The following is an 18,567-nucleotide window of genomic DNA, read 5'->3' on the forward strand; positions in this document are numbered from 1 at the left end:
GGCAGTTATAGTAGATCTAAAAGTCTTCAGGCAGGATCACTCATTCAGCAGAGATGGGATTGACTCCAGCAGCACTTTGGTTTGGGAAATGGTGGCTTCTCAGGGAAGGGCAGTGATGGGAACAGGGCACAGTGCCCAGTGCTCCTGTACAGGCTACTGCCATCTATACTATTTGTATCTTATTCAGCCATGAAATTCAAAAATGATGGTTTATCTACCTATAGCTTTGTAAAGAGAGTTACATTATGGCTGTCCCATCTCTGAAAGAGTTCAAGGCCAGGTTGGATGGGGTTGGAGCAACCTGGGATTGTGGAAGGCAGTTGGAACAAGATGGTTTTTCAGATCCCTTCCAGCCCAAACCACTCTCTGATTCTGTGTTTCTGTGATTTTATGCACTTGTTCATTAAACAATTTGTGTTTTACATTCATGCGCAGCAAAACTGTATCTGTTGTGTGGATGAGAGAAGAACCCAAGACAAAGTTTAAGTTGCACAGTGTTACTGGCAAAGTAGTGGGGTGGAATCCAAGCCTTTGCAGTGTTATCCTCGTGCTCTAACTTCTGGAATAATGATCTCTCTCAAATAATTGTTCTGAAGTGAGTCACATTTAATTTTACAGATGGAAAATTGACCATTAACAGAAATTTTCTATAAAAAATCTGTAAGTTATTCCTATGCCTCAATAGCCAGAGGCTGCCTAGAAGTTTTTCAAAGTAAGGCATTGAAATTGAACTTATTTTAATACATATCAGAGTTTTGGTGGTATTATTTAACTTTATATGTCATCATCCATAGGGAGCTCCATTTATCCTCAATGGAAAGAAAGAAGCCAAAGGTGGCTGGCTCAGATTGAGTGTCTGCATTGTAAACCTCCTAAGAGTGATGAGATAACTCCTAATATGTGAGAGGTTTGATCTGTTGGTGTTTTTAGATTAAATTTCTGTTTGTATTGAGGTGATTGCACTGGTGATTGCAAACATGAGGTGCCCAGACTCGCTCCTGAACTCAGTGCTTGCATCCTGAAAAGACAGCACAGTCCAGGCCTGGGTAGGAAATAACCATGGAATTGTAATGTGATCATAAATTACCTTCTCAAAACTTAAAACAACAACCAAACAGACCTGGTGTTATGGTTGTACTGAGTCAGCAAACTCTGTTCTCAGTTGCAGTCATGTCAGTGCTCTAGCCAGGGGGGAATTTGGGATCTCAGGAGCTTCCCTGGAAGCCATGAGAGCCAGGACTGCATCTGCAGGGTGTCCCTGCTAGGAGGGTCACCTGGGGAGTGCCCTGTGTCATCCTGTACAGAGAGCAGCTGCAGAGCAAGGGTGGTGAAGCACTGGAACAGGCTGCCTGGGGAAGTGATGGGCTCACCATCCCTGGAAGAGTTCCCAAAATACATGAATGTGGCACTGGAGGACATGGTTTAGTGGTGAACACGGTGGTGATGGGTTGGTGGTTGGACATGATTTAAAAGGTCTTTTCCAACCTTAACAATTCCAATCCTGAAGTGCTCCAACAGCTTCCTTGGCAGAAGAGCTGTGGTACCTCAGCCAGCAACAGATGAAGGACACAGTTCCTCCTGCTGAGAGCTCCCTTCCCCTTCCCCTTCCCCTTCCCCTTCCCCTTCCCCTTCCCCTTCCCCTTCCCCTTCCCCTTCCCCTTCCCCTTCCCCTTCCCCTTCCCCTTCCCCTTCCCCTTCCCTTTCCCCTTCCCCTTCCCCTTCCCCTTCCCTTCTCACTGTGCCATTTGGGACACACATCCTTCACTGACTGCCACCTCACCAAACCTCATCCAGCCAAGGCTGCTCAGCTCCTTGGACTTGTGCTTGGAGAGTTGGAGCTGCACCTCTGAGAGAACAAGGAACCAGAGATCTCTATGGAACCTGAGCTCTCTGTATCATTTTGGGAGCAGCCACATTCCCACCTTTTCCTGGCAGTGAACATTTCTTGCTCCCCATATAGTTTTCAGTCTGAATTGCTGGAAAACTACACACTCAGCTGTGTTTATTTGGTAACACTGTGTGCAACCTATGGTTTTCTCTGATGGCTGTTTTACTGCTAGGGCCAACAGTTGGCAGATAGATTGCATTAAATAAAATCAAAAGTATAGAAAAAAAAATCAACAAAAATAATAATTCTCTTTTTACCTGAAAATAAGTTTAATTTACATGATTTTATGTTTGGTACATAAATCTATTTCCCCTAAAATGGAATTTCTTGGGGAAAAAATAGATTTTTTTTAATTTTGTTTTTTTGTATGAGGCTTACAGACAATATTTGAGAGCTGCTTAAAAATATATACTTAAACTTCTGCATTGACATGAGATAGGCAGTGACAACCTCATTTGCTGCATCCCTGGGGGTGAGGCCAGGCTGACCCCACCGCTGCTCTTCAGGGAGCTGCAGCCGCCGGGTTCTGCACCCTCGGCGCCGCAGACAGACGGACGTTGTCCCTCCCGCTCCACATGGTGGACACGGCATTCTCCATGGAGTTGTCAGAGCTGAAGTAGGGAACCCTCCAGGCACAGCAGCACTGCAGCTTCCTCACCTCGCAGCGGAACGTCTTGCTGAAGACATAGTAGATGAAGGGGTTGTAGGCCGTGGAGGACTTGGCAAACAGGCAGGGCAGCAGCGTCACCACAGGCTGCAGGGAGTCGCTGGAGTTAAAGATGGACCAGAAGCTGGTGGCTGCATAGGGAGTCCAAGAGCTCAGGAATCCAACGGAGATAAGCACGGCCATCTGCAAGGGAACAGAGCTGATTGCAGCTGGACAAACAGGGTTGGATGCCCTGGCACAGGAGGTGTGTGTGGGACACACCTGAACTGCAACAGCCAAAGCTGTGCTTGCTGGGCCCTCGTGACAAGAGAGACATTGAGCGTGTCCAGAGAAGGGAACTGAGCTGAGAAAGGGTCTGGAGCACAGGTCTGATGAGGAGCAGCTGGGATGTTGGGGAAGATGAAACAGGAAAGCCTTATAAATATGATTTCCTGGCAAAGGATTTTGAGAATATAGAAACTATAAGCGAGATTGAAATGAAAGCAAGCTTTGAGATCCCTCAGTTACTGAACGACTGGAAAACAATGGTGTGGCCGGACTGAAGGTAATCCCCTTTTGATGAAACAATACCCTCTGCTTGCAGAGAGGTCCAAGGGTCAGAGCAGACCCTAGAGCTTAGCAGAGGGGGTCCAAAGAGGAGATTTTAGAGTTTAAAATGTATGGTTTTAGGGTTTAAAATGTGTAAAACACAGTATGGTAATATAATGATTCTTATAGGCTGTATGTAAATGCTATAGGATTTGTATCTTGTACTAGATTGGTTAGTGAGAATTAGAATATTCAACACAGAAGAAGATTTATTGTATTGTAATGAGCTTGCTCTGTTACATTTTTGCTCTCTTACCCTTTTGCTCTCTTCCCCTCTCACTCTCTTCCCCTCTCATCCTCTTTACCCCTCTCTTCTCTCAGGCCTGCTCTGAGCTGTGGCTGGCAGCTCCCAGCAGGGCCCTGCACCCAAGCCATTTGCAATAAACCCCAAGTTCCACCACCTGGCTTCAGAGATCTCTCGTCTCTGTCAATCCCAACTGTCCTAGCCCTGATGCTCCTACACTGGGGGACCTCAGCCTGGACAAAAGGAGACTTAGGAGGACCTTCTCACTCACTAAAACCCCTGGGTGCTAGAGCCAGGTGGGAGTCAGGCTATGCTGCCAGGTAAAAAATGAAAGGACAAGAGGAAATGCCCTCAGGTTGCACCAGGGGATGTTTAGATTGGATATTAGGAAGCATTTCTTCACAAGAGGAGTTGTCAGTCATTGGGACAGACTGCCCAGGGCATTGATGGAGTTACTGTCATTAGCAATATGTAAAAAAATGTGTTGCTGTGGTGCTTAGGGGCATGGTCAAGTGGTGGGGCTTGTAAGTGGTGAATTAATGGTTGGACCTGATGATCTTAGAGACCTTTTCCAACCTTAATGATTCAGTGATTCTATGACTGACCTCTAGAAAACTTGGATCAATTCTGCTTTTCCACAAGAAACGAACAACTGAAGCCCATATTTGGAAAAAAAATATATTAATACTTAATATTAATCTTTTAAAATCCTGTTTCCACACAGAATTTCTGTGTAGGTGTCTGTAATCTCATGATTCTGTGAGCTGTGCATGAGCAGAGCCAGCTCTCTGCCAGCTCCTGACTACTGGACACTCTTCCCATCACAGGGATAACTCACCAGGGTCAGCTTCTTCTCCAGTCTGGCTGCGTTGGGGATCCTGTCAATATTCTGGATCTCTTGGTATGCTTTATGAACCTTCCAGGCAATCCCCAGGTAACAGGCCACGATGGTCAGCGCAGGCAGCACCGTGCACAGGAGGAACATGCTCAGGATGAAGGAGAAACCATTGGAGGAGTTGTGGAATTTGCTCCAGGCTATGGTACAGGAGATGCCAAAGGGCTCAGGGCCATAGTAGCCCCAGCCCACCAAGGGCAGGATGGCCCAGAGCAAGGAGTAGAGCCAGATAAAAGCAATCAGGATGCAGACAGTGCTCTTGGTGATTTTGTTACCTGCAAGAAAGAGGAAGAGCAAGCCTGGATGGATCCCATCCCAGCCACAAGGGAAGTTATTTTGCCATAACTTCTCCTTAGACAGAAGAAAGGTGGCTCCAGACGCACCTGGGCTGCTGCTGCAGGTCCCTAACCTTGGGGCATCTAGAGAAACAGTGTCAGAGGATTGGATGAGACCTGAACACAGCCCTCAGTGCTCATCTGGAGCTTTGTAAGACAGAGAGCTTTACAAGATCAATTTCACCTTGAATGTGCTGTAGTCCCAGCCCAGAAATGCCAGGAGACTATTCCTTCCTTTTAAATTCCAGTGTTTTTGCTTGGATACAAATAGGAAAGGAAGGCAGTCTTGTCCAGCAAAACATTTGTGCTCTCCATTTCCAGGTAGTTTCGCTTGGTAAAACTGAGAAGTGAAAAACCTCACTGTTTCATTCAGAATTTAATCAGGTCCTTCTGGGAACACCAGGATTTGATACTACACTAAAAGTTGAGGTTTATTCTGCTGTTACTGACCTGATAACCCACACCACATTCCACAAAGCACCTCCCAGAGCAGCCCAGCCCAAACACAGCAGCACTAGGTGTCCTAGGGTGACATTATGATGCTTGTATCCCCATTCATGTGTTCTGTTTATGCTGGATATTATGTTCTGTGCCTTTAAGACTGGCTCTGAAGAGTGAAAGTTTTGTTTGGGTTTTCTTATCAGCCTGGCAGAACACACAGACAGGGCAGTACACAGTGCTGCTTTTGCTTTTCACTTTGCTCTTTTGCTTCTGCTTTGCTTCTGCTTGCTTTCACTTCTGATAATAAGCTACTTTAGCTAAACAGTCCAAATTTCTTCCTGGAGTGTTTCTCCTTTCTTTTTTTTTTTTTGGCCCTACTCGAACCTGCTCTGGACTGGGACCTGGAAACACCAAGAGTTTGCACCTTGTGGCTGCAGCAGCTGCCCCAGCGCCGGAGGGACTGAGAACAGAGTGACCGCTCCCAAGAGAGACTTTCTGAATTTGTCATCTTTTTAGAGCAGTGAAAGAGTGGTCTCATCCAATATTGTTCATTTTGTGTGCTGGGAACGCTGTACCTGTTAGATAAACAGGTTCTTTCCACTTCTCTGCAAGGAATTCTTCCCGAACCTGTTAGAGGGAGCGGCAGTGTGGGTTTGCTTTCTGGAGGGGCCCCATTTTGGAGATTCTCTACCAAATTTGCCCTAAACCAGGACAATAGGTGATTTACTCACTGTTGGATTTGGATGAGTTGGTGACGAGGAATCGAATCACGGCCATGGCACACAGGGTCATCATGCTGCAGACCCCAAAGAGGAAACCCATCAGGGCATAGTAGACACAGGAGGTGTCTCCCCCCAGCCAGGCGTGGCTCCAGGCAGAGGCAATGGCCAGGGGGTACATGCTGAGGGCCATGCCAATGTCTGCCACCGCCAGGTTCACTGTGAGCAGCTCCGGTGGCTTCAGCAGGGACGAGCGTCTCACAGCCGTGGCAAGGACGGCTGAATTCCCAAGGATTGTCAGGATGGCTGAAAGGGAAGGACCAACACAGACAGGAATATCACATGGTTAACACACCTGGGAAATCCACTGGAAGGATGTGAAGTGCCTGAGAGGGGCTACAATGGAGCTGAGGAGGGACCTCTTACAAGATTATGTAGTGATAAGGGGGATTGGCTTTAAACTGAAAGAGAGCAGGTTGAGATTTGATATTAGGTGTTCTTCCCTGTGAGGGTGAGGAGGCCCTGGCACAGGCTGCCCAGAGAAGCTGTGACTTCTCCATCCCTGGAAGTGTCCAAGGCCAGGTTGGCAGCTTGGAGTAACCTGGGATAGTGGAAGGTGTCCCTGCCCAAGGCAGGGTTTGGAAGGTCCTGTCACTGCCTGCCCATGTGAAAAGTCACTTTCTGTCTTTTTTATAAGTTCCCTTTAAGTGCTGGAAGGCCACAATGAGGTCTCCCTGTAGCCTTTTCCAGAGAGAACCCCCCAGCTCTCACAGCCTGTCTCCAGAGCAAAGGTGCTCTAGCACTCAGGGCACCTTTGTGGCCTCCTCTGGACCCACTCTAGCAGGTCCACGGATTTCTTGCACTGGGAAAGAATCTCCTCCCTTCTCCTTCCTGCTGAAGTACTCCAGCCATCCTGGCCACCTGACCCCTGCACTTCCCAAAGCCTTCCCTGTGTGTGACGTCCCTCACCTCCAATGGAGCCCCAGCACTGGGCTCTGAGCTGCCTGGCTGGTGCTGCCTGGGCAGCTCAGAGTCCTTGCTGGTCCCCAAGAATTAGCATGGCTGTTCTGGGGGTCTCTGAGAGCAGTGGTGTTGGGGAAGATGAAACAGGAAAGCCTTATAAATAGGAGTGCCTGGCAAAAGATTTTGAGATTATAGAAATTATAAGCGAGATGGAAATGAAAGCAAGCTTTGAGTTACTGAACAACTGGAAAACAAGGGCATGGCCAGCTGAAGGTAATCCCCTTTTGATAAAACAACACCCTCTGCTTGCAGACAGGCCCAAGGGTCAGAGCAGACCCTACTAACTTTCCAGAAGGGGTCCAAAGAGGAGTTTTTAAGGTTTAAAATGTAACACTGTACGGTAATGTAATGATTCTTATAGGCTGTATGTAAATGCTATAGGATTTGTATCTTGTACTAGATTGGTTAGTGAGAATTAGAATATTCAACACAGAAGAAGATTTATTATGTTATGTAACGAAGACCTCACTCTCTTACGCTTTTGTTCTCTTACCCCTTTACTCTCTTACCCTTTTACATTCTTACCCTCTCATCCTCTCTGTCCCTCTCTTCTCTGGGGCCTGCTGTGAGCTGTGGCTGGCAGCTCCCAGCAGGGCCTTGCACCCAGGCCCTTTGCAATAACCCCAAGTTCCATGACCTGGCTTCAGAGATCTCTCATGTCCATCCATCCCGACCATCCCACGCCCAACACTCCAACAAGTGGGACCATGGGAGTTGTTTAGCCAGGGGCGTGCAACAGACCCAGAGCTTGCTTTGCAAAAGGAGCTGTCACACATACATAATTCAGGTGTGCCACAGGGCCTCAAAGTGCTGGTGACAGCAGTGTCAGAAGTACACGCACCAAACAACTCATTTTCTCTCTTCTTTCTAGTGAACATGGTGCTGTAGCAACATTTTGATGAAAGGTTTTCCTGAGAAGGTGTTCTCTAAAGTCAGAGGTGAAAGAGGGAGCCAGGAAAAGATTCTGCCCTGTTCCCTTGTGCCTGTGAATGCAGGAAGGCTGCATTTGCTCACAGGTACCACTTAAAGTGACCACAGAGGAGTTAACAGAGGCACATGCAATAAAATGGAATAAATCTATTGGCATAAGTACAAAATCCTCAGAGATGCCAAGAGAAAGGCTAAACTGAAATGAGGACACACATCTGAGGCACCGTGTCCCTCCTTCATTCCCTTTCTGACCCCACACCTTCACTTGCCACCTCTGGATGCCCTTGAAGGGCTCCTGAGCTCTCAGGTCTCTGTGTCTACACACAGGGATGATGCCCATGGGGGCTTGGCTGGCAGAGCAACCTGAGGCTCAGTGGGCAGAGCTCTCTCCGCAGGATGGACATGGAAACATGGAACCATGGAATCCTTTGGACTGGAAAACACCTCTAAGATCATCGGGTCCAGCCATTCCCCAGCACTGACCAGGCCACCTCTAAAGCATGTCCCCAAATGCCACATCCACACAGCTTTTAAATCCTCCCAGGGATGGTGACTCCACCACTGCCCTGGGCAGCCTGTTCCAATACTTCACAGTCCTTTCCATGAAGAAATGTTCCCTAAAATCCAATCTAAACTTGCCCTGGCGTAACTCGAGGTAATGTTTTTTTGTCCTGTTACTTGTTATCTAAAGGAGACCCTGAACCCCCTTGGCTGTCCTCTCCTGTCAGGGAGTTGTGCAGAGCCAGAAGATCCCCCTGAGCCTCCTTTTCTCCAGGCTGAGCCCCTTTCCCAGCTCCCTCAGCCTCTCCTGGTGCTCCAGCCCCTTTCCCAGCTCCATTCCCTCCCCTGGAGTCACTCCAGCCCCTCATTTTGTTTCTTGCAGCGAGGCTCCCAAAACAGAACATCCTCAGGCTTCAGGAGGAAAAATGAACCCAGTTCAGTTTCTTTGGTAAGAGCCCAGCCCTTGTACCAGATGCAGGAAGCAGCTTTGCCATCAGAGGTGACACCCAGGCCCAGCCTCTCCTTCCCCTTAACAGAAGCTCTTCCCTTCCATCTCACAGTCTGGCTGGCACAGGACAGACCCATAACTGTGGGACAGTAACCAAACAGCTGCTGATGAATGCTGCCACCCATGCTCTGCCCTTGTTCTTAATAAAAACATCATTTCATGGCACAAACCTGCAGCCCCAGTGAGTGGCAAAGCTATGGATAAATACAGCACCTGATTCCAGCTCAGCTCACTGCTTTATTCCTGAGTCCCTGCAGGATGCAGTGAACCTGGCTGCCTCACAGGGCTCTGGATCCCTGCTGGAAGCTGTGCCTGGAGTTTCAGTGCCTCAGAGTCCTTTAGGAGAGGTGTGGGACTGCAGCATGGTGGAACACAAACATGGGGAGCTTCAGCCCCCAGCCCTCTTTTGCTGCCCCTTCCCATTGTGCCTTAACTGCATCTATGTATTTGCCTTTCTGAGAGATGAGAGTTGACATCCTGACTTGAAAAAAATCCATTCATTAATTGTATTTGTAATTTTGTAATTGAATTCATTAATTCTCACCCTGAGTTGTGTTCTGCTGTGCAGAACAAGAGGAAATAAGAAGTATTAAAGTCCAGCACTTCTGCTCAGAGCCTCAGTTTTAAAGCACATGAAAATATAGGCTTGTCCTTCTTATGTCAGCTAGATTTTTCAAGAGAGCTGAAGGAAGGAATCTTAGGAAAAATTCAAGTGGAAGGCATGCCTAAACAAGTTCCACTCCTCTCCAAATGTACAAGGAGAAAACAAATGTCTATGTACATGCAAGAAGCAGACAAAGAAGAACACACTTAACTGAAGCCATAGGGGGGTAGCTATCCCCACTTTTATTTCATTTTCAATCTGCCTGCAGCAGGGAAAACAGGCTGCTGCAAACCCCAGAACTGCTATTTGGACACCCTTTGCTGTTCTGTAGCAGTGCATCCTGCCCGGACACAGCAGAATGACACCTCTCCCACCCAGGGCCAGCCCACAGCTGCTTCCCCTGACCGGTCCCATGGACTGAGCTGCCCTGGCTCAGTTCTCAGGGCTCAGATGCCACAAAAAGTGACACACAACTAATTTCAAATACTTGTGATGCCACAGACGCTAATTTGTGCTGGCCATTCTTCAGCATCAAAACAAGATTCCAAATCCAAGAGCGGAGATGAATCCTGGCTGCCAACCAACTCCAGGAGAACCTGTGGGGAAATATTTGCTGCCATTTCCCTCCAGGTTCTGCTGCCTGACCATGGCACAAACAGGGAATCCCTGTATCCTTTTCCCTGGCTCCAAGCAAACCAGCAGGTTGTGAACTCACCTATGATGAGAAGAAAGACCCCAGCTCCATAATCCACTACTGGGTGAAGTTTGGAAATGTACTGCTCCTCCATGGTCCCTTGGGGAGGTGGCTGAAGGTTTTCCATCAAAGGTGAAGACGCTGCAGGAGCAAAGAGCTCGTCCTCATAGTTGCCTGCTGCAGGTGAGAGCTGGTGCCCGGTGCTGGCGGGGCTGGCAGGGACCCTTCTGCTGCCTCCCTGTCCTGCCTGTGGTGTGTCAGGGCAGCAGCCTGCAGTGAGAGGAAGGGTTTTCCCCCGGGAGGCAGAGTGAGAGCCAGGCAGAGCTGCTGCCAGCGCTACCCCGCCTGCCTGGCTGGCAGAGCATCTCTCCTCCCACCCCTTCTCTCCCACCCTTTTGCTCCTTGGCTTGTCGGGAACATTCACAATGCAAATCTCCTCAGATGAGCAAAAAACCAATTGTTCTTCAACCATCAGCAGCCCTGGGAAATAAAGCCAGGCTGAGAAGGCAGGCAAAGGAAGGAAGGTTGGAAGAAAGTTTTGTATTCCAGCTTTATGGATGAGTGTGGGAGACACGAGGTTGGGGCAGGAATCTCTGAGTGGAAGTGTTAGAGGAAAGGTGTTTGCTGCAGGGGCTCAGCAGGCTCAAAGTCTGCTGGAGGCAGGAATGTCTGAGCTGCTCCAGTGCAGAACTAGAGGATGCTCCGTCCAGTGTAGTCTAACAGAAGAGAAGCAACCTCTGAGGTCACTCTGTGACACTCCAGAGTTCTGACTTGGCCAGCAGCCACAGGAACACCTCACCTCTGTGTTTTCCTTCTCCTTATAATATCTGAGCCTAAGATCATCATAATGAGCAACCTGGTTTAGTGGTGGCATCTCTGCCCATGGCAGGGGGTTGGAACGAGATGGTCTTTAAGGTCCCTTCCAGCCCAAACCATTCTGTGATTCTGTGATAAGGGATTTTAAAATTCACAAGAGCATTGAGGCATCTCAGGTGTGATTTAGGTGGAATTTAGGTGCTCAAGTATAGCTGTAACAGCCTAAACTTAGGAATCTGGGAGACTTTAAAAGCCTTCAGTTTCAGCAGGGTTTGTATATCTCTGAGAATGGAGACTCCACAACAGTTGTTCCAGCTCCTTTTAGCTCTAATTCTCACACAGTTCAGTAACAAAGAAACTCATGAAATCCAGCAGCTGCTCACAAGCTGCTCAGCACAGGTGTCCTTCACTGAACATTCCTCAGCAGAGGAAATTCAGCTGAAAGAATGTGGGTGGTTGCTGCAATGCTCTTGAGGGGTGTACAAGCAAGACTCAATTTAGGAAAGCAGGATATATACAGTGGTAATCATAGCAGGAAGTTCTTCTATCAGAAAGGAATAAGAAAGGGAAGAGGTGATGTCTCAAAAATATGCTCAGAATGGAGAGTTTCAAGCAGCTTGGTCAATTCAGTGCAGTCTGTGCAAGGAAGAGAGGTTAGCATTTGATAGCATTTTGAGGGAGTGTCCTGGTTCTGACCAGGACAGGGTGAATTTCACAGTGGCCAGGAGGGGCATGGCCAGGAAATGGAGGTGATTCCATAGCACCTAGGCAGAACCACAACAGGGAGAAATGTCTGCTAGTGTAGCAAAAGATGCGAATCCTGTGGCAGAAAGCAGGAAATTGCCACATTCTGTCCCTTAATCCAGTATACAAACCCGTGGTATTGGTAAATTAAACAATGCCAGATCACTACAAAGAGGCTGGAATCTGACTGCTCACCTTGCTACATTCACAGAACAGCTCCTGGCACTGATTTGGGCTGGGCCAGCTGGCACTGTCCTGTCCTTCCCAGGCACAGGTTGGCTAAAATGAGCCCAGGATTGCTCCCCACAAGCAGTAACATCATCAGCTTTGAAAACAAAGTGTTTTGTTCCCTGACACAGATGTTGCCCTTGGGTTTTGCTCTTACCCTAAGTGTCAATATTTTGATTGTCAAAGTGCAGCCATTGGATGAGGATTGACTGTTTCAAAGTTCTCAAATAGAGCTTTTAATTCTGATAAAACCCTTTCTTGGTAAAATTCCTGGCCTATGCAGTCATCTCACCTAATGTTTCTTTTTGGTGAAACCATGGCAGAGGGCTGAGTTCAAGGAGCCTGATGTCACCCAGTCCCAGCCAGATCTCCTGCTTTCCCACTTGTTTCATGGTCCATCCTCTCTCTATTGAAATAAAACACTGCTTTTCTTCAGGCAAGCAGGGAGACCAAGGGCAAGATTAAAACGTTCTGCTGATAATTTAATTGCTAATTATTATTTAATTACTGGAGGCTCCAATGGCTACATCAGGAGCCCGGTCCTCTGCCAGCTCTTGTGGGCACCTTAGATTACACTGTGTGACTCTTTCACGCTGGTTTAGATGGCATTTCATTTATTGTGAAACCCTCAGCTTAGCATTCATATGGGGTAGGATTACATCAACAGCCCAGTTGCGAAATGGAAGAAAAGAAAATGAATGATTAAAACCAGAAGAGCTGATGGGTCCCAAACCCAGTGCATTATTCATGTATACTTTAACAATAGCAAGTTGTGCTCATCACCATCTTCCTGCACATCAGATCAAGCCATATGATCTGTTCACAGCAGCCCAAGTTAATACAACTTGACAGACCCAGATTTGGGGGGGATCATATTTTAGAATTGTTTTGTGAAACTTGCTTTTGATTTAATAAAGCAGTCATGAAATGAGGCAGATGAAGGATGAAGTTGATATCTTCTCATTTCTGACAGGTTATGTGAAACTTTAAGCAAAAAAATGAACTCACCATGACACTATTATCCTTGATGTAAATATGGACAAATAAGTTCCCATTGTTGGCATAAAACAGGGTATGAGTTGAGGAATTACTTGATGCTTCCAAGTGAGAATGTACTATGAGTTTATTTTTACTTTTCACAGGGAAAAACATAAAGAGTATTCTGAATTTGTAGGAACAAGGGAATTGCTCTGAATTATCAGTTTGCCACTGTGTAGGGGTTCATTTTGAAAGATAAAATGTCTCAATGTGTGGAGCTGTTTGGGACATGAATACTGGGTTGTGTTTGGTACCATATACCAAAATCACTGATATTTCCTGATATGTGGGAAGGGCTATGAATCTGGGTCCTTATCAGAAATGTCTATCAAAAATAGCCATGCATCATTCAGAGGAGGACATGCCTTTGTTATTCCTGTTTATCTCTGGCTGCTGTGTCCAGATCTTCTCTTTGCAAAGACTCTGAGATCTCCAGTGAGCAGAGTAAGTGCAAACAGTCTGTGGGGACCGGCCCTTTTTGAGTGCCCTCTCCTTGCTGCAAAACACATCTGCCATGGTGCACAGCTCAGGCTTTTTTATTAAAAATGCCACCTTTTCCAAACTCCTTGGAGGAGGCAACTTCATCACATTCTCCAGGAATTCCTACAACTTCTTTCCTTTTAAACATTTGTTTATTTCTACAGTTTTACCTCTGCAGCTCATCTTTGAGCTGAGACCTTTAGCTGAGCTTCTCTAGCTTTCACCTCTATTTATGAAAATCAGAACACCATTTAAGTGGAATTCTCAGTGTCTTGATGAAGTTGTATATTTTCAACAACTAAATCTTGTTTAAGCTGGCATTTACAACCTCAAGCATAGAAATTTTTAAATTGTTTTCTTCTGGCTGCCCATGCTGACTTGCATGTTATTGCCTGAGGGGTTATTTACAAAGTCTAAATTCACTCTAGGGACACTAAACTCCCTAACTTCCCTTGGCAGGACCTGAAGAATCCACTTTGATCGATACATTTTGCCCTTTCACTACAACCAGTTTAATACATAAAACTTGGGTGTTGGTAAACCCAGTCCAAGTGAGTAACTTGGGTCTCAATAATTCCTGCTGGCTGCAGGCTGTGAGGAGAGTGTCTGGAAAGCTGGAAAATGACCTGAAGGTGCTGAGGCAGCAGCTGAACATGAGCCAGGTGTGCCCAGGTGGGCAAGGTGGCCAAAGGCACCTGCGCTGCCCCAGCCATGGTGTGGCAGCAGGGCCAGGGCAGGGATTGTCCCCCTGTACTGGGCACTGCTGAGGCCACACCTCAATTGCTGTGCACAATTTTGGGCACCTTCAGGACAGAAAAGACATTGAGAGGCTGGAGTGTGTCTTGGGAAGAGCAACGGAGCTGGGGAAAGCTTGTGGAACTGAAGCCAGAAGCTCACATTTATTAAACAAAGTCATTATTTCTTGTAACCATGATATTCATGCTGCACTGGTGAAAGAAATACCAGGTATGCAGTGAGGGAAGTCAGACGTGGAGTAAAGATGTCCCTGACATGACAAACCAGCTCTTTTCAACTGGGCAATAGGCTGCCCTCTCAGGGACAATTTTTTTTTCCTCCCCACCATCTCAAATTTGTAACAAAAGGTTCTAATTTGAGTAAACAAGGCAAAGGAGAAACACAGCAGGAAATAGGAGAGATTGGAGGTTAATTCAACATTAAAGTATGAAGCACACTACAGCTGTTTCAGGGGTGTGAGAAGACAGACAATTTGCACTAAGAGTGGAAAGGAAATGGCACCATAGGTGCTAAAATAAAATAAAAGCTACTATTGTGTCAAGAAAAGAGAAGAATAAAATGTATTGCCCATGGTATGGAATTTGACATTGCAAACTGCTCATATTTAATATTATGACCATGTTCCCAGACCTCAGTTTAGCAGTGGTATGAACAGCAATAACTCTCATTTTCAAGGGCTCAAAGACAAAACCATGCTCTGTTTATCAAAACATGCTGGATATTGCACAACTAATCACACAGGGACACTCTCTTACAGTTTTTTCCAACCATTTATTGACATGTAGGTTTTGGTAGCAAGCTCCACTGACTTTTCCTTTGCATTTTGGTCCTGCACTCCATTTACTCATGATTCCTTTGGGTCATTCAGACAATGGGGAAAAACCCCACAATTTGTAGAATGGAGCACACTATCCTCTAAAGAGCCAGATTCAACAGATTGGATCATTGAAGATTCTCCAGTTTTGTGTTACTGTAGCATGATGGCAACAAGGATGTGATTGTCTGTGATCCTAAGATCAGAAGTGTTCTGGAAGCAGAAAAACAGCCAACAGGACTGGGAGACAAGGGATCACAGTGTGTGGGGCTGGGACCAAACCTGCCCAGATTGCTCCAGCAGCACTGGAGCAGCAAGGCCAGCTCTGCAGGACTCTGCCCAGCTCCAGGACTAATCCCAGCTCTGCTCCTTTGTACCTTTCTCATTTGACCTAGTGCTGATTTGGGCTCACCCCTTCCTCTTTTGAACAACAAAACTCAATCCTCTCCTTTTTGTAGGAAATCCAGAACCATGCTGAGGGACCATCCCTCCAGCAGCACAGGTGAAACTGGTTCTTCTCTTTGTTCCTTACTTTAATAGCAGGACTAGGATTTGGCAGAATGGAGACTGGACAAAGCAGGCTGAGACAGATGCTTGGGATGCAGGGTGACATGGGACAGCAAACACTGCAGGGCTCTCCTGGACACTGGCATGAGGACAGTGAAACCCTCCCAGTGCTGCCTCTAAAAGAGCTCACTGGTTACAGCTGGTGGTGTTGTTCCTTGCTTCACTGAAAAGAAGAAAGGGGATTTGTTTTGAGGGAAAATTTTTACATTTATTTAAAGGTAGTCAGAGGTTACCAGAGTGGAAGATGTATTTATACAACCTTTGGGTCAGAGCTGATTATATACTGATAATCTTTACCCAAATGGTGTAACCCCGTTGTGTTGACACCATGGGCTCTCTGAACACTATTTGGGTGCACCCAGCTCTATTCCCTGTTCCAGTTTCCCTGCCAAGGCAGGCATAGAGCAGCCCAGGGATGTGATCCCAGTGCAGGCATGGCTGTGTATCCCATACAGAGAGTGGGGATGTTCAAGGGTGCAATCCTATGGCACTACAGATGAACTCAGTGTCACTGCCCTGGCTCTGCTGCTGCCTACTGTGTGACACTCCTCAAGTCACTTCCTTCCTCTTGCTGCCTCTGATTGACCCTCTGAAATTACATTTCCCAAGGTCTGACTGATCTCCAGCTATTTCTGCCCAGTGCCTGGTAACAAAGCAGCGGTTGTTGTTGGTTTGTGCCTCTCAGCACCATTGTGACACAACAATAGTTCTAAAAGGCCAATTTTCTTTCATATTAGAATTACTCTTACTAATTTCTAAATAGATCCATGCTGGGAATTCAAAAATGCCAGGATTACAACTTATTATTTAGAGAAAAGAAAAATAGCTGAGACTGAATCTCATAAAAAAAACAGAGGCAGATAAGAGTGGAAATTCATGGAGATGCTTCTCTTGGATGGAAAAGAGCAGGTTTCCTTGTTCAATCTGGAACACAGAGTTTAATGGAGAAAGAAAGAAAAAAGATTGGGAAACACGGGCAAAACAGAAGCTTGATGATAACAAATCTCTTATTAGGTAGAATGGGGAAGACAAATCTTCTGCTCTGCAATAAACTGTGGTGGCATCATCAGCTCTTTGACAATGACCCTGCTGAGGACAGCATTGAGCAGAGCTGCCTGACTGACAACCATCACAGCAACCTACTGCTAAGGCAATTTCCCTGGATTTTAATTTCCAGTGAAAGACATTGCTTGGAATTTAAGTGTCCTCAGCAGCAGGGAACCAGAGGCACCAGAAGCCTCATGTCAAGACCCTCTGTCATTTTCTTCATCAAATCATGTTCAGGTCTCTTTTCCAGCCTTCCGATCATAATCACATGAGTGAGAGAAGTCACAGCTATTCTACCTTGACTTCTTTTCTGAGGTCTTTTCACCCTTTAAGCCAAGAAGAGATTAATTCCCCCTGTACAAAACTGCCAGCTCAAGATGGCTGTAAATATGGCACAGAGTAGGACTGTGAGGGAAAGAAGAAAAATTACTTTCTCAAAATTATTATTTCTTAGTCACTAGCATTTTAATTGCTTGAGTTTTCATGGTTAACTGAACTGCAGCAACACGTTGCTTTCAGAGAGTATTTTTCACACCTTGTAAAGTGCTTTAGGCTTTACTTTGCACTACACTCCTTTGCAGTGGTGTGAAATGCCCTTTGCAGGGATATAAGAGATCATTAGACTTGCAGCCAGGTCCTCTGCTCATTGCTCTTGATACCTGACAGGAAACAAAAGTGGGAGTAATTTACATATTTAGTGGACATTCCCTGCATTCACAGAGAAAAACTTCCAGCTCTTTCCCCATGTTTACATGCTGTTCAGTTTGTTTTGCTGATACTGAATTATCCCTCTGCTTGCCTTCCCAGGGCCACTCTACAGTGAAAAACTCATAAGATAAGGAAGGGCCTCAGAAAAGCATCACTCCATCCTCCTTCATCTCAGGTAGGGATGACATCAATTCCTTTGCTGCTCATGTTATCTTCTGTACATCAGAAAAGTATTGTTTTGTTTCTAGAGGCTGGTTCAGATTATTCTCTAATAGACTGCACTCAAAAACAGCAGCAGTGACTGTGAATACTTCCTGCACTCAATTACACTGAAAAAATGGAGATGAACGTACCCTCAGAAAAAAAAAGGCTTGTGGTGAGGGCCCTGGGGCATTCTGGGTTCAGATCTTTGCCTTGCCACAGTCTTCCTGTCACTGCTCTTTGGCCAAGGATTAAATCATTCTGTGCTTTAATGCCCCAGAAATGAACTATGGATGCAAATAAAAGCTTTCTTCTTGATATCCTCTAAATCACTGTCACACATTCATGGGAACAGAATGGTTTGAGTTGGATGGAGCCTTGAAGCTCATTTCATTTCAGCCCCTGCCATGGTCAGGAACACCTTCCACTATCCCAGGTTGCTCCAAGCCCCATCCAACCTGGCCTTGGACGCTTCCAGGGATGGGGCAGCCACAGCTTCTCTGGGAAACCTGTGCTGAGGCCTGACAGGGAAGAATTTCTTCCTGATATTTAACCCAAATATCAACCCTGTCAGTCTGAAGCTATTGTTCCCTGTCCTGTCACTAAATACCCTTTAAAAAAATCCCGTTTTGGCTTTCTTGGAAGCTCCCTTTAGGCACTGGAAGGGGCTCTGAGGTCTTCCAGAGCCTTCTCTTCTCCAGGTGAACATCCCCAGCTCTCCCAGCCTGGCTCCAGCCCGTGGAGCATCTTTGTGTCCCCCTATGGACCTGCTCCAACATGTTGCTGTCTTTTCTGTGTTGGTGCCCCCAGAGCTGGATGCAGCATTCCAGGTGAAATATCACAAGAGCAAAGCAGAGAGAGGAAGAATCAGCTCCCTTGACCCACTGCCCAGGCTGGTTTTGATGCAGCCCAGGTCACAGTTGGCTTTTTGGGCCGCAAGTGCAAGAAGTGACCAGTCAGTGCTGAGTCCTGCCCAACTTTTCATTGAGCACCAACCCCAAGTCCTCCTCGGCAGGGCTGCTCTCAATCCACTCTCTGGGTTGATACCAGGGGTTTTCCTGACCCAGGTGCAGCACCTTGCACTTGGCCTCATTGAATTTCATGAGGTTTGGTGCTGGGGGCTTACTGAAC

General features: G+C 46.6%; 1 protein-coding gene across 1 annotated transcript; it reads right to left on the reverse strand.

The window, feature by feature from the left end:
* Positions 1-2,151: 2,151 nt before the first annotated feature.
* On the reverse strand, positions 2,152-10,399 carry LOC102069002 (opsin-5). Its single transcript, XM_005490388.3, has 4 exons — positions 10,059-10,399; positions 5,790-6,083; positions 4,226-4,557; positions 2,152-2,738 (listed from the first exon to the last, which is right to left on the reverse strand). The coding sequence occupies exons 1-4, from the start codon at positions 10,162-10,164 to the stop codon at positions 2,391-2,393; spliced, it is 1,080 nt and encodes a 359-aa protein (XP_005490445.3). The 5' UTR covers positions 10,165-10,399; the 3' UTR covers positions 2,152-2,390.
* Between the last annotated feature and the right edge of the window lie 8,168 nt (positions 10,400-18,567).

The sequence above is a fragment of the Zonotrichia albicollis genome, chromosome 3 (genome assembly GCF_047830755.1).
Source record: "Zonotrichia albicollis isolate bZonAlb1 chromosome 3, bZonAlb1.hap1, whole genome shotgun sequence".
In the NCBI taxonomy this organism is placed as follows: domain Eukaryota; kingdom Metazoa; phylum Chordata; class Aves; order Passeriformes; family Passerellidae; genus Zonotrichia; species Zonotrichia albicollis.

What these genes read in the sequence shown, in the direction of transcription:
- LOC102069002 (XM_005490388.3), bottom strand. Translation starts at nt 10,164, where the DNA reads ATGGAAAACCTTCAGCCACCTCCCCAAGGGACCATGGAGGAGCAGTAC. An exon ending in CAACTCATCCAAATCCAACA is followed by an intron (nt 4,558 to 5,789) that starts GTGAGTAAATCA and finishes TCTTTCTTGCAG; the next exon opens with GTAACAAAATCACCAAGAGC. An exon ending in TGGAGAAGAAGCTGACCCTG is followed by an intron (nt 2,739 to 4,225) that starts GTGAGTTATCCC and finishes GTTCCCTTGCAG; the next exon opens with ATGGCCGTGCTTATCTCCGT.